The following is a 15881-nucleotide window of genomic DNA, read 5'->3' on the forward strand; positions in this document are numbered from 1 at the left end:
ACATCGCTGTTAGGTTCATAGCTTTGCTGCTTACATCTAACAGAAATGGTAATTTCAAAGAGGAAATCATAAGAAACGTTTCTTGTATTTTTCATTTTGTAATTATAGTAACACAACAGAAACAAGTCAGTCTGTTGTAAATATGCTTGAGTTTTTGTTCGTGTGTTTTTTTGTTTTTTTTTTCGTGTTGTTTTTTTTCTTTTTTTCAGAAAACGTTATTGTTTGTCTAGGATATGTTTTGTGTTATCTTGTTCACAAAAACAATTACATGTAAATTGTAACAGTTTTTAGAATATTTAGTTAGACTGAAATCGTACCACCTTAATTTATCATAATAATAAGTTTTATGTCCTTTGCCCGACTGCCCAAACTACTGAAACTAAATATAATATATTATATCACAAATGTATTGTTGCTGAATAATACGGATAATATAGCGGGGAAAAAAGATTGAAGGAAATGCCTTTTTGGCATTACATAGTTTAATTGAGTAAAATTACAACTAAAAACTCCACAAGTTTCACCATTAATATTATAATTATAATGAAACAAAAGTTATCAAAATGGTGACATTAAAAAACGATACTTATTGTGAAAAGAGAAAATTAGGTTCAAACAATTGCTTAACAGAAATACTTAATTCTTTAGTAGTGTAGGATGATCCAAGGTGTCTCTCCGGGCATTATTTCAGGCATGGACGGGCACCTTGCACAGACCCTCCACAAGCCATCTGAATGACTTCTTCAAATGATGAGTTGAGATGGTCGCTATCCCACAGAGGAGGAGAGGTGTGGGGGAGGCTAAAGATTCGAAGTAAGCAATAAATTTTAACCGTTGGCCTGAGGCCCCCATTGTCAATATATACTGAAATATTTTGTTTTCAATAAAATCTTTAGTGTCGGCGGTAAAAAAGATAATGACAGTCGGGCTAGAAGAACTATGTTTTTGTCTTGGCATTGTTGTTAATAACAAATGCCACAAGTATTGCAAAGTATTCGTTCAGATTTTTACATTCAAAATTCCCCCAACTTCGGTCTCGCCTTTGACATAAGCATTTTTATCAATTCATTGTCTAATGATGCTATTTTTTACATTAACTTTTCCAGAAATAATCTTGAAAATATATGTTTATTATTTGTCTCGAATACGTTTGGTGATATGTTGTTATCTTCCATTTGAAGCCAACAGAATGGGTAATTTAAAAAAAAAAAACCCTAAAATATCAATGCAAATAACTAAGGAATATACATAATTCAGTCCTTCACATAAGATTATATGAAACAATGTATATGTATCGTTCTAATTAATAATGTTAGTATTCCATTCAAATTAAATTATCCAAGCCCTTTAATCATCACACTATACTAAAATTTCAAATCTCTCTATCTCTCTCTCTCTCTCTCTCTCTCCCTCTCTCTCTATTTATCTCTTTGTTACATATTCGTACAAAATTCCCAATTCAGATATTTCAAATAAAATGTCATATTTTGTTTCTTTCAGTTATAACTTACTACCTACGTTTTACAAAATCAGTTTCATGGGAAAGTAGGCAAGTACTAATGTTTCTTTGCAAACTAATACTAAGTAAAGAAGATTTTGATCACCCATGCAACGATTTATCATGAATACTAGTGCATGTATGAAGCTATTCAGATAGGTTTTTGATTGACTATCTAATGCGAGCTGTGAAAGGGTGAATCAATACATTCGAAATATCAATATATAATAAGTGTACATGTAGAAGAAAATTTAACTATGTTATGAACATATTGACCACTATGTGTAATTCAAAAATTACATGAGTTCTTTGCAAATTGTCACTGATTTTGTCATTCAGCCCAAAACTCCGCTGTATTTATTACTTTTTTTCCAGTCTTTTCATCCTCTAATTCTACAATGATTTCTGTACCACCAAGTAACATTGTAAGACTTACTCTACGTCCAGGTAAATCGTCTGGATCTTCAAAGTCTATTTCTATTGTTCCGATTTTGGTACATCCTTTGTCATCTACGTATGTAGGAGTTTTCTCTTCAGAAATAAAAATGTCAAAACGCATAACAGCTTGTTTCTTGTGGGCAGAGGTATAATATTTTTTTACTTGTGTTTCACCTGGCGTCACTCTCAACTCCTTTTCTATCAGTTTGTGAAAAATATCGCCACAGCGGTCACCTGTATCAGTCTTCCTGCGTTTGTTCTCTGGATGTTTTCCATCTACAAAGGGCATGAACACATTTATACCATATGTATATTTAAGTACCCTCTCGGTTATTGTTATAGGATTGTGGCCAAAAATCAAGGCTCCCCTAAACACAGCAGATGACGCCTCTTGTGGAATCACAATATTGATTCCTGGAAGTGCTGATTTGACTGCACGTTGCAATAAAGGAGACTCTGAGTATCCACCCACCATGAGTATGGCTTTGACGTCTGCCATTCTCTCATCTTTCATCAATTTTTGTACATGCTTAACTATTTGCTGTATTGAGTCTTCAAATAACTTTTCTACAGTAGAATGTGATATTTTCAACTTGTCTCTTTTCAGCTCTACTGTTTTCCCATATTTTGAAGCTACTATTGCATCTTTGATAGTTATTTTTCTCTCTTGTTCCGTCTCAAATAAATCAATAAGCGACACCGGAAAATGCATGAATACATTTCCTTCCGATTGTGTTCCAGCTGCTTGTTTTTTTAATTCAAAATCTCGACTAAGATGAAGCCAATCTACCGTTTCCGAATGTTTAAAAGTATTAAACACAGTTTCACCAGCTAGGTCAATGAGAAAATTTTCAAACGCTTTATCTACCATGGTTCCTCCCCAGTCACCTCCATTTGCTGCTCTGACTTCTCTTAAGGAATACTGACTTTGAACTTCGTGGACCGTGAAATCAATCGTTCCCCCTGTAGAAATTAGATAAACAAGGTGCTTGAGTGATGCACAGTAATACAACGTCCCATAGAGCGTATGCAGTTAAAGATATCTATTTACTCCCTGGAACAAGAGCAATGTTGGACATCGCCTTCCCCTCAACAAAGCAAATGTTTCGTGTAAAAGGTGGCCAAGAAATGGAAACAATTGTATGCACATAAGTCAGTTATCAGGAACTTCTGTGTTCAATATTTATGCAATAATTTATACACGGTGCAGTTTCTAAACTGTTCTTTACCACGATCGTAAAGTTTGAATAATTCCTTTCCAAAATTTCAAGTAAATTTACTAAATAGAGTTAATTCAAGAGGTAAGAAAAGTATAGTTATGGTTCTTGTTTACTGCACTACCTCTCAATGTCCATTGCCATTGTGAAAAGTTTCAGTTATATCCCTTCTCCAAGTTTTATGAGTAAAATAAAGGGAGATCATTCAAAATATAAGCATTGTAGATATGGTTCATGTGCAATGCACTTCCCAACATTGTCCTCTACCTATTAAAACAATTTCTACAAAATCCCATCCGGAATTATAGAGTTATGTCTCGGACAAGTGAATAAAATAAAGGGAGATAATTCAAAAGGTAAAAAAGATAAAGTTATGGTTCTTGTGCTCTTTGCCATCTCTAAATTGTCACTGCGATTGTGTGAAGTTGTAGCAGCATCCTTTTTTAGTTTTGATCAGAACTAGAGTGCAATGAGTAAATTTAATAAATGGAGGGAAGTCAAAAAGTACGCAAGGCAGATTTTGGTTCTTGTGCAATACACATCTTCTCAACATCCTCTTTCTTTTTATTCCGTTCGAATAAAATCCATTCAATACTTGCAGATATATGCCGCGGATGAATATATTTGATAAAGGGAGATAATTCAAAAAGTAAGCAAAGTTTAGTAATGTTTCTTTTACAATGCACTTCCGCTTTTGAGCTATGCTCTGGGCGAAAGTTTTATGAATTAGTCAAATAAAGGGAGATAGTTACATTTTTTTGTAAACAAGAGGGCATATCGTGGCCCTAATACGCTCACCTAGCCATGAGTATATGTTTGAGTAATTGTGCTGAAATACGCAAAAGATAATACCAAGACAATAAATCAGGACTTATAAGTTCCGTTCCCTTGAAGATGCCACTTAATAAACGTGTCACTAAGACACGCTTCCATTACCGGTATGAATTACCCTTGCAGCAAAACAATCACATTTTGAACAGACTGCATAAAGAATACGGTATACTAAAAAATCCTTAGTGTAGAATAAATATATATATTTTCTATTTAAAAAATCAGAGTGGCATCAGTCATAAAAATCTTTTATAATAAACTAAATTCCAGTACATTCCAGTTTTACCGTATGGCTCTATGACCTATTACACTAATAAAGTCCACCCCACTCCACGTTTAAGTATATGCTTCTAACAAACCATCTATTTGATCTGTTGTAGAGGTTATAGTCAAGTCAAGTAGTCAGAAATATCAATATATTCAAAGATGATACAGTTTTAGGATTTTATGTTTTCTCTTGAAACCTTTTTGAACTAAAATTTAGTTTATACAAGAATGTTTCTTACCAAATAAATGCTTCTGTATTCTAAGTTCTGCCAGACTTCTTTTAACAAATACAACTACTTTTATCCGACAGTCCCGTTTTCTACTTTTAGCTGTGGCGGCCCCAAAAATCTTTCAAGCGGTACTATTTGAACAAATATAAGAGAGGACCTTAGAAAGATGATGCATACCAGATAAGGTGACAATCTATCCAGTAGCTCATGAGAAGTAGTTGCTTGAAGGTTTTTTATTTTACCTCTAAAATGAGTCAAACTAAACCATTTAAGAGAGGACAACACAAGAATACTACAGACCACGTTTGGTGATGATCTATCAAGCGGTTCAAGCGGGTCTTAAGGAGAAGTCGTTTAAATGTTTTTGTTTTATATTTTTAGTTCTAGTGACCCCTAAAATCAGTCATATAGCAAACTCCAGACCAACATTTGTGAAATTCCATCAAGCAGTTCATGAGAAGAATTTGTTGAAAGGTATTCTATTTAAGCTCTGGCGGCCCCTACAATCAGTCAAGCGAAACCATTTGAACAAAATTAAGAGAAGACATTACCATGATGCTACAGACAAAATTTGAAAATGATCCATTTCACGGTTCATGAGGTGATGTCGTTTAAAGGTTTCTATATTAAGCTCTGGAGACCCAAAAAAATCATAAAGCTAAACGATTTGAAGACACTGAAGAGGGAACATTACAAGGATGCTACAGACCAAATTTGGTAATAATCCATCATGCGGTTCATGAGAAGAAGTTGTTTAAATGTTTCTATATTTTAGCTCTGGTGGAAGCGTTACCATTTGAACAAATTTAAGAGAGGACCTTACAAGGATGCTACAGACCAAGTTAAATGATGATCCGTCAAGCTGTTCATGAAAAACGTGGTTTTAATGTTTTTCTATTTTAGCTCTGGTGGCCCCTATAATCTTTCAAGCGTAACCATTTGAACAAAAGTTGAGGGAAGACATTACAAGTATTCTACAGACCAAACTTGGTGATTATCTGTCATGCGAAGTCGTATAAATATCTTCTAGTTTTAGCTCTAGCGGTCCTAAAAGTCAAGCGGAACCAGTTGAAAAAAAATTGAATAAGATAAGAAGACCTTGCACGGATGCTACAGACGCATTCTCAGTTAACCTGGTCAATTGACGTTGCCGACCTGTAATATTGTTTATTTTCACCTTAACAGATTGACGAGAGAAGTAATCAATGTTATTGTCCAGAACAACCTTTCAACCGAAAATTAACACTGATTTAGTATATTTTGCATCAATTTCAGTATGTCTCATAATGGTAAAAAAGCATGAGTCTCAAAATCTCAATGTCGCCGGTAGATTTTTATTATATTTAAATAGTTGTATGTGTGCAAAACGTCCGCAGTAGAGTAACTTATGCATTGTTTTAGGTAATTGTATGCTAGGCTTTAGGAAGAGACATGAAAATTTAAGAAAAGAATTATTTTGTACATTTTCGTGTCTAATAGTCACATGTCTCTTGATTTTATTTGCAGTGTCCAACAATTTAGATCTAAAACGTAATTTTTAATCTATAATCTACGAGGCTTGTTTTAAGGTACCACTGTCTCAATAACAACTTGCTTAAAACTTTTTTATATATCTAAAGTAAGACTTAGATTTTTTGATAATTGCATATTTTAAAGGTTACTGTTCTCATTACTAAAACACAAAGTGAAATTTTATATTGATTTCAGTTAAATATTTTGAACATAATCTACGAGTCATAACCTACAGGACTATCCCTATCTTATGCTCGTTGAAAAAGTTACTTTTTGCCATTTGTTAAGTTCTTTATATTAGTTAATACCCTCCTACTCAAACCAGGTCCATACAAATATCGTCTGCTTCCAGGGTGTCTATTTGGTTTATAATTTAATTCTGGACACTGTACAGACACACAATCAAGGTCTGTTATGAATTTTTCGAATAGTACTTAGAAATTGCTTATGCAAGATAGATACTGTATATACATGTATTTACTTTCTTTCAAAACGTATAGCCAATGCTACCTCAGTTTCTATGTGGGTTGCTATTTTCATTGAAACGATGTCCCGTATATTAGAAAGAAGTGTCCCGTAGATTAGGGGGTAGAATGGTGGAAAGTTTGACAATTATATTTTAAGAGTTGTAGCAAATCCTAATTCTTCCCTTTCTGTAATGTTTTGCAGAAATCGTGAGTTCTGTAAAACACTTTTAACACCTAAATTCTAGGATATGTTGCTTGCCTTTAGGACATTTAAGAAGTTAGAAAAATATTATTATATTATTTAATATAATATCATAGAGCTCTACAAATTTATATTACAACATAGCTTGAATCAAAGTTAACAATTCGCCATAGTTATGTTAAATGTCTAGATTTACTAAAAGTAATTATAACTAAATGTAGAAGGTCAGAGTGATTAGTGAAATATGATAGGAAAATGTCCCGTACATTATAGAGATAATTAAACTTGTTTGCTCCTGAGTAACTTTTTTCCATTAAATTGTCTGAGCGCACTTAGTTTTCTACAGAATGGCAAAAATGTTAAACAGGGAGAACAAGAGCACTGCAATGCGGAGAAATATACACCAGCAAGTATGATCTTTGACCCCGGTGACATTGACTTTGAAGCAAGCCATCCGAAACCTGCGCTCAGCACGTCGTATCGATTTGGTAAACAATTGTGTCAAGTATTTTTTTTTAAGCAAGCAGTTCAAGAGTTACAGGGCGGACACGAAAAATAATCATATGAACCCAGTGTGACCTTGACCTGATCTTGAAGCAAACCAATGTATCCAGAACATGCACTCTTCACTATCTCCTGATGTGGTGAACATTTGAGTCAAGTTTCTTCAAAATCTTGCAAGGGGTTCAAGAGTTACAGAGCTGTCACGAAATTGCTAACAATCGAACGGACACACAGACACTGCCGTCATAACATAAAACGACCCTTTAAACGTGTAATAATTGGTAAGTACAGGAGAATTTGTAATGTTTAGATGCCGAAAGGAAACAGTCAAATCAAGAAGTAAATCTGGCAACTACTGAAAAATCCTAAGAAAGTTCCAGAAATAAGAAGGCCGTAAATAGTTGAGTTTTGGAGAATACTCAATCGAGGAAGGTTGGGAAAGGATATCCAAGACAAAATTGTACAAAAATAACATAGATCGTCCATAAGTAAGCCACTGGAAAAATTATGAAAAAGTACAGAATGGAATACACTGTGGAAATTAAAAATTGACATCTTCGAATGGAAGGAAAGAAATCACAAGCACCTGTTTAAAGTCAAATCTGATAGAATAGTGAAAGGAAATTACAGATATTTTAGTGTGGTTTAGAACCAGAGAATATTTCCCGCATAATGCCTTAAAATGCTTGTTTTGTCGAAACTGAAAGGCAAAGAAATACAATAGAGCATCAAAATATTCACTTTGATTATTTTGGAGATGCATCGTTCACACGTATCCACAAATTATCATCAGAAATGTTGTATTTCAAGAAAAAAAGTTAGAAAAATGTTATTGATAAAAGTGTAGATAAACACATTTCTTTACCATCAAACAGAATAATAGCTATAATAGAAGTATATTTAATCGTGATTAGACATTCATGTGTTACAAAGCTAGATGTTTTTATAATCTACTAATCTACGGGACAAACTTTGATTGTGGATTTGCTGGATTGTATGTAATAGTTCACTGATTTCTTTTATGTAAGACAGATTCTTTCCTTAATAATATACACAGAATATCAGAGAAAGTTTACTAATAAGACTAATGTACAATATTTACTTTGCATACTGTGTTGGTATTTTGTGACACTGCTCTGTCATTTAAGTATTTCACTATAGAAGATGATGGTTCTTGAGTATTTTTGCATAATTCACCTATTATGTTAAATGGTTAATTGTTTTACTGTAACCTTGATATGAATAGCTTTATACTTTGACAGGTTTATTATTTACACTAATTATATAGCTTAATCGATAACCTGATAATCTACGAGCCAAACTAGTGTAATCTACGAGACAATGGAAAAAAGCAGTTGTATCATTATCATTGTATCTTTGGCAAATCTAGCTCAGTCGCCTTAGAATATGAATATATTATTGATTCACTTAGACTACACGCTAAATATATGCGTTTGCTTGTTATTATTCTATCTAAATCAAAAGAGAAGGTATCTTGAAAAATGGAATAAACAACAAATATTTCATTTTTTATTCGTCCAAAAGTAAAAATTACATAATAATATCAATACAGTAACTTATACTAACCAAAAGTTTAGACCATACTCTGTAGCTTTGATAATTGACGTACATATTTTTGTAACAACTTGCATCATAATTGCATATCAATAAATGCTAGTCTTGTAAAGTTTATAATTTTTTAGCACAGCATGTCATTTTGGAACATATATATCATGAAAACCTTTTTTAGTGTAACTGGTAAAGATTCACATTTAGGCACGAGATATATCATTTACACCGCTGGTAATTCTTAAATACAAATCAGAGGAAGTGAAAAATTTCACTTTCTAATACCTCAATTGACCAGGTTAACTGAGAATGCGTCTACAGACCAAATTTAGTGATGATCCATCAAGCGTTTCATGAGAAAAAGTTGTTTATAGACGAAAAGCTAACGCCAGACGACGGACGTTGGATGACAAAATAATGGAAGCGTAACCATTTGAACAAATAAGAGAGGACCTTACAAGGATGCTACAGACCAAGTTAAATGATGATCCGTCAAGCTGTTCATGAAAAACGTGGTTTTAATGTTTTTATATTTTAGCTCTGGTGGCCAATAAAAATTTTTAAGCGTAACCATTTGAACAAAAGAGAATACATTAAAAGTATTCTACAGACCAAAGTTGGTGATGATCTATCATGCGGTTCATAAAAAAGTTGTTTATAGACGAAAAGCTAACGCCAGACGACGGACGGTGGATGACAAAATACGGACACAAGCCAATGACAATAGCTCACCCTGAAACTCTGATACAGGTGAGCTAAAAGTACACAAGTTAGAGTTAGAGTTCTTTCACACTGCATTTCCGGTTATTGGTCTCTGTCAATGAATGAAATTCTAGAAATATATCTTCGATAAGTTTAGATCTATGCTACAAACAAAAAAACATTTCCTGAATATCCCGTATACGGATTGAGATACCTTCTCTCATAAAACAGAATTGAATAAGAATAATCAAATACGTTTTAAAGTTAACGTCATCCGAGTTCATCTTTTTTCGCAATTGAATACCCGTATTGCCTGTATTGACGTTCAATACATTTGTGGATGTATTGTAAAAAATATATTTAATTATTACAGTAGCTTATTGAAAAAACTTGTTCTTCTCCTCGTAACTATCTGGCTTAAAAACCTAATATAATATCCCTTTAACCGTTTTTCCAGCATGCGTTAAACTTCTTTTCATGTTTTAGATGAAATTATATGATCAACATAATCTTTTGAATCGATCTCCTTTTGATTCCACAGCAACAAGAATTGTGCTCTTATTATCAAAACAAAATAACGTGCGCAAGCTCCTCACTGTCCTGCATACCAAATGTCATTAGAATAGTTTACATACCTTCAAGACTCGGGCGTCAAGGATAAAAAGACCAACGAATAAACGTACATACAAACAGACGGAGTGCAAATCTATAGTCCCCCTGGTTAAAACCATTATGGAACATACAACTTTTTTTAAAAACCGGATGGTTGCTAAACACAGCATTTGTTCTATATACTTTATCATTAAACTTATATTTCTTATGTATATAGATTGCAAACCACTAGATAAAACAGAAACAGATACATGGCGGTCAGACTGACATTGACATACCATTGATCAAGTGAAATTAAATGCAAAGTTCTGAACTTTTACTAAGCAACTATGGCTTTGATTTACCTCCAGCATCGAGAACTATGTACTTTGATCCTGTCGGAAATTCAGATATCGTCAAACTACCATCACTAACGGTTGTATCTACAGGAAGATGTCGGCAATATAACGAGGCAGCTTCAGGTTCAAGGACTATTGTCAGTTTTTCTGTAGTTATACCAGCCTGCATGAGATAAAACTGACTATTGAAAATCATTATCTGAAACATAATAGTATAGGATATTATCTTTTATGTCGTGTTCAATCATATTACAGTAATTGGTTTTTAACTACATGTTATTATTTTATATTTCAAAGTAATTGTATAGATATAGCATAATAATAGCTTGAAATAATGCAACGCTCAGTAACCAAATATACTTGTTTCTATTTTCAAGCGCACAAGAATGGGACCAAACTTATTGGACTGGTTAACAAAGGTTTTTCTCCCCTTTGTCAACAGAAGTAACACACTCATTTCCCCATACACATACTTTAAGACAGCGCTGCAACGCTCTTTCTTTCGTTAATGATAATAATGTCTCTCATGTGTTTTGCGAATCCGATAGAAATATCGTTTTTTACATAAACAACATATAATCAATACATGAATCTCTAGTTCTCATTAACAGCACGAGAGTCATCTGGCATGGGGGTGCCAGATGGATTTTGCGGCATGGGTAAAATTACCGGAAATGCCAGTCCGGTGTGCAAGACTTACATTAAATCATCTTAAGGAGGTAGGTTACCTTTATATTTGTATGTGCGCATGTCCAACCGGAAGCTAACGTGACGATTTACGACGACGTTTACGACAAACTAAATGTGTTAAATTATTCATTCTTCTGAAAACAAATCATAGACCTGTCTTCGATCTGACGCTTGATGGTTTAATAATGCAGAAATAATGAATAAATTGCCGCAGAAACGCTTCAAAACAATGTTGCCTTAAAATGACGTCATTGACGTCATGACGTTACGTGTCAGTTACCGCGCAAAATTCATAGCTTTTATTTTGAAAGTACGTAATTTTGTGCATTTTCTTTATTCAAACTATTTTCAAATAACCATTATTTGCTGAAATAATTTTTTTGAGTCTTTTGCTCTGAATAATAATCAATATTTTGCTTCTTTTATGTAGTTATATTGAAATGTAATGCGGAATGTAAGAAAATGGATAATGGTAACCAATGTTATTTGGAATATAGTTGGGTGAGAGGTTACTTGTTACGGCCATTTTCAAATAAAAAATCTAGCAGTTTGATTTGTAATACCTATTTTTCAGGTTCCGTTGATAATTTGTTACTTATATACTAAAACTAAGATCTAAAATTGTTCAAATTTCAGTAGAAAATTGTGGTTTCTTGAATTGAACTGATGTTACCATGGAAACGAAGCCCGTGACCTATGTATCTAAATGTAAAATTCAAAAGCCTTGACACTAGTCTATTTAAGAAACACAGCTTCGGCTTTTTATTTTCATTTCAACAATGTCCATGAGAATAATTGTAGCATGCTGAACGATTTTTCCATGAAAAATGCCAGACGAGCGGTACTGCTGTAAGTATTCTAAGCTTAGAAATTCCTTTGAATAAATACAGATAACACGGAAATATAACTTACATTAGAAATAATATGTTTTAAAGCTACATCAAGTAGAAAAATAATCTTATTCAATATTATTTTATAAGAAATTACGACAAAAAGCAAGATATAAGCCATTTTAAACATCTCTGTTGCCATGGTTACTTTAAACTTTAAGAAAAATAGGGTACCATGTATATTGCTTGGTATTTTGCTAATAATATTGCTCAAATATTCCATGTTGGTCATTAACAGAATGGCACTGAAGCCGTCGAAAACCCCTATTTTTATACATAGTTGTTTAAAAATGAGAGAAAATGCGTTACCATGGAAACACGAGCCCCGCGACATATACATTTTAAGCTTATATTAGAAAGCTAACGTGCATACTAGTAAAATTATACATTATGCTGACTTCTACGGATATCAATGAAACTAAAATACACTGAAAAGTGTTAAATATCCGTATTTTCCTTCTTCTTTCAATATGAAATACCTTTGGAGGGTCATGTTCTTCAAACGTGGATAAAAATTGAACTTGAAGGGACAGAGAAAAACGAAACTGAGATTTTAGCAGTTAAAACTTCATATTACACGAAATACAAAAAGATGTTGCGGTTCAACTAATTTGAATTTACCCTTGTAACAAGGTAACCTACCTCCTTAATCTGGAAAAGCTACTGCTTTAAATTAAAGAAAGACAGTAACTGAATTCCCTGAAAAATTTTATGAACATATTTATTGAATGCGATGTCTAAAATCTATATTCAGGATGCTCCTGGTGAATGATCGTTTTAAGTTTTCACCAGAGAAAAACAAGTGTTTGATGACATAAAAGAAAGTTTATTGGCATGTACGGAGAATACCTTTATTGCAGCATGTCTCATAAACTGTTTTGCAGGATCGGACCATATCGCTGGCACTGTGAGCACCCACTGGATGTCTGTTTCCATTATTATCCCAGTCAGGCGTTGATTGACAACAGCCATCAAATCGTCGACCATGAATTTGATAGACATTGCAAACACATCTACAGCCAAAAGTTCCTTTCCCATTTCATCCATGACAATGATTCCATTCGTAAGATGCTTTGATCGAGGTTTGAAAAAATAAAGCATACAAGATACTTTTATACATGTCACAGTAATGGCAATCTTATGAGACAAAGGGACAATGATGTATTAACATACTTATTGATATTTTGCTCTTCCTTAAAAGATCACTTTTCATGGATGCAACAGTGTTGATTTCGTCGTACCTCCGTTCACAAAATCCCTTGATGAAAAATAATTGTAAACATTATTTTGTTTCGATCAATTGATGGGTGTTTGAGTTATAGACAGGATACGAGACAGATCAAAGAACGACATTGACCTTGGGGCCACGAGCCTGAATCTAGTACACTTATCTCGTTATGTTAAAGATGTGTGCCAGATAAAATTACAATCTCTTGACAGCTCAGAGGCGAACGGACGCAGTCTTGTTTTATATTTTATTTTAAAAGAGCAGGGTTACAATTTGATAATAGGTGTAGAAATATATTTTTCATATGTATAAATATATTGTAATTTCTACACGTATCATTATCATTACCTTCCCAAGTGCGCCGAAAAGTAACATTTTGAACCTCCTAAAATAGTAGTAATCTCTGTGCTCATTATTATCAGCTAATTCCATGTATTGATCTTCTGCCTCATAGCCAAACGCTTGAAAAGTGACTCCATCTGGTTTTACCAGCAACCAAGTAGGTGTTTTGACTGTTACTAGAGTTCCAATACCGGAATGCCAGTGTTTTACTTCGGCTTTTCTAGGGTCTCTTTCATAATCAGCTCGAAATGAAAAGGCCCAGCCTGAATATGTTGTTCCAAAATCTATTGCCGCAACAATCATATGCTGAAGTATAGGAAAACTTTAAAAAGTGATCATAGTGCCTTTGGTTTTAAATATTCTGCATAAGACAAATTATACTTCTTCCATAATTCACACTTAATCTCTGTATATAGTATGCAAAATATCTGGATATTCACACGTTTTGAATAATGATACAAAGAAATACTTATCAAATGTGCATTATTTAGTCTTTGAGTATACTGTGGGAGAGTATAATAGACCAAACATCTTTAAAATGTTAAGCTTTCAGATAGAATTGAAGCATACAATCAAAAACGCAGCAGACCTTTAAACCGAAAGTAGACGATGCACAAACAGATGATAATTAATAAATTATCACTTATTATTGTCTTTTCTCTTCTTTATAGGTTTAATATAATTCGATATAACACTTGTTTTAGTTTGTTAAGAGTAATTATTAAAAACTAACAAATAAAGGCTTGTCGTGTTATGACATGATAACGCTGTGTATAGATTAAACACATGATTTAGAAATCTGTTATAGATACATGTATGCAAACATAACGTTTGTTTTGTTTTCTTTCTTTCGCTTATTGATGTGTTGAACTGGTAATAAGGTAAAATGTTACTCACCATATCTTTATATTTTCCTTGACCTTATTTGTACGTAAATCAGACGAGGAAGTACTATAACTATTTACCACTACTTTTGTTTCAGAAGGTAAAAGACCGAGGTCGCCGAAGATAACTGTTTATTTGTTTATTTATAGTCGCCAGTGATAACCCCTGAAGAAGACTTATTAATGTTAATGGGAGGATAGTTCAAGATATAGAAGACACTCCAATTCCAGAAGCTTCCCTGGTTCTTAAACGTGCCAGGTGTAAGGCACTATGGTGGCTGATTTCTGTTAGCGCGTTTAAAAAGCGCCAATAAACTAACGCGACAAAACGACAATTATCACCAAATACATTATTTGGCGTGTTGGTACCCTTCAAACGCGCCAGTCCGCAAACACGACAATTTAGCGCGCCAATGCGACAAATAAAGTATTTGTCGTATTGGCGTGCTAGTTTGTCGTGCTGACGTGTGCTGGTGCTCCTTAACACACCAGAACGAAATGGCAGAAATCCACCACCATAAAAACACCTCTTGTCCCAATCTTAGTTATTATTTTAGTTGTAGGAGCGAGGGTTCAAACTCACGATCTCTGATTTCGTTGTCAGACAGTGTTACCACTGGACCATTGCTTCTGTTCGTTCTAATGGAGTAACAGGATAAACTGTCAAGCTTTTGTAGTGTGTTTCGGTAGGGAACGTTTGAAGAGTCTATACAAACAAAACACACTTTTAAGTCAAATTTCAGACGCATTCCCTAGTTCAAGTAACTTTGGGACTTATTTTAACACCAAGTTCTATCCAAGACTATTAATGAAATGAGTTGGAAAGGGCAAAGAATGCGAAAATTTCTTTCCGATATTACTTTTCTAACATGAAGTGAAAAAAGAACAGTTATACAGAAATATATAGATGCGTTTGGGTAAGGAGGGTCTTATAAAATAAACTACGAAAAAACAAAGAAAGAGGAAAGATTATGTAAGAAAATAAAGCAACAGGACAGTAAATGTCGGGGTGGGGCGGGGATCGTGTGGGGAGGGGGAGGGGAATGAAGGATAATAAGAAGCTATATGTAGTATCATAGTAGGTGGTAGGTAAGAGGTACAATGACAAAAATACCTAAGCAGGGCTGGGGTTAAAAAAAGAATTTGAAACTGAAAGAGGATGGAGTATGCAGAGTTTGTGTGATGAAAAAGCGGGTAGATATGGGGTGTACTCGGGAATACAAGGACACAATATGAAGTAACCCATTTAGAGCGGATAGGTGTAATGAGGAATATGGAAATCTGACAATGTGGAACTTTATAACAAAAACTATTTTGGGGGTTGATTGGATAGTTAAAGTGACCTCGCCTTTGGGGGTCGTTTAGTTAAAAGTTATCTCCTCTCTCACTAAGACCAGTTCCTGTTTGATGTTTAATACTAATAAAGAAAATACGTAAGAAGATATCGTAAAAATTGAGGT

At 33.8% G+C, this 15881-nt stretch overlaps 1 protein-coding gene across 1 annotated transcript; it reads right to left on the reverse strand.

The window, feature by feature from the left end:
• LOC128559820 (heat shock 70 kDa protein 12B-like) lies at positions 1 to 13854 on the reverse strand. The gene is made up of 4 exons (XM_053552445.1): positions 13544 to 13854; positions 12817 to 13038; positions 10394 to 10550; positions 1 to 2899 (listed from the first exon to the last, which is right to left on the reverse strand). The coding sequence occupies exons 1-4, from the start codon at positions 13838 to 13840 to the stop codon at positions 1830 to 1832; spliced, it is 1746 nt and encodes a 581-aa protein (XP_053408420.1). The 5' UTR covers positions 13841 to 13854; the 3' UTR covers positions 1 to 1829.
• Between the last annotated feature and the right edge of the window lie 2027 nt (positions 13855 to 15881).

Source organism: Mercenaria mercenaria, chromosome 10 (genome assembly GCF_021730395.1).
Source record: "Mercenaria mercenaria strain notata chromosome 10, MADL_Memer_1, whole genome shotgun sequence".
In the NCBI taxonomy this organism is placed as follows: Eukaryota; Metazoa; Mollusca; class Bivalvia; order Venerida; family Veneridae; genus Mercenaria; species Mercenaria mercenaria.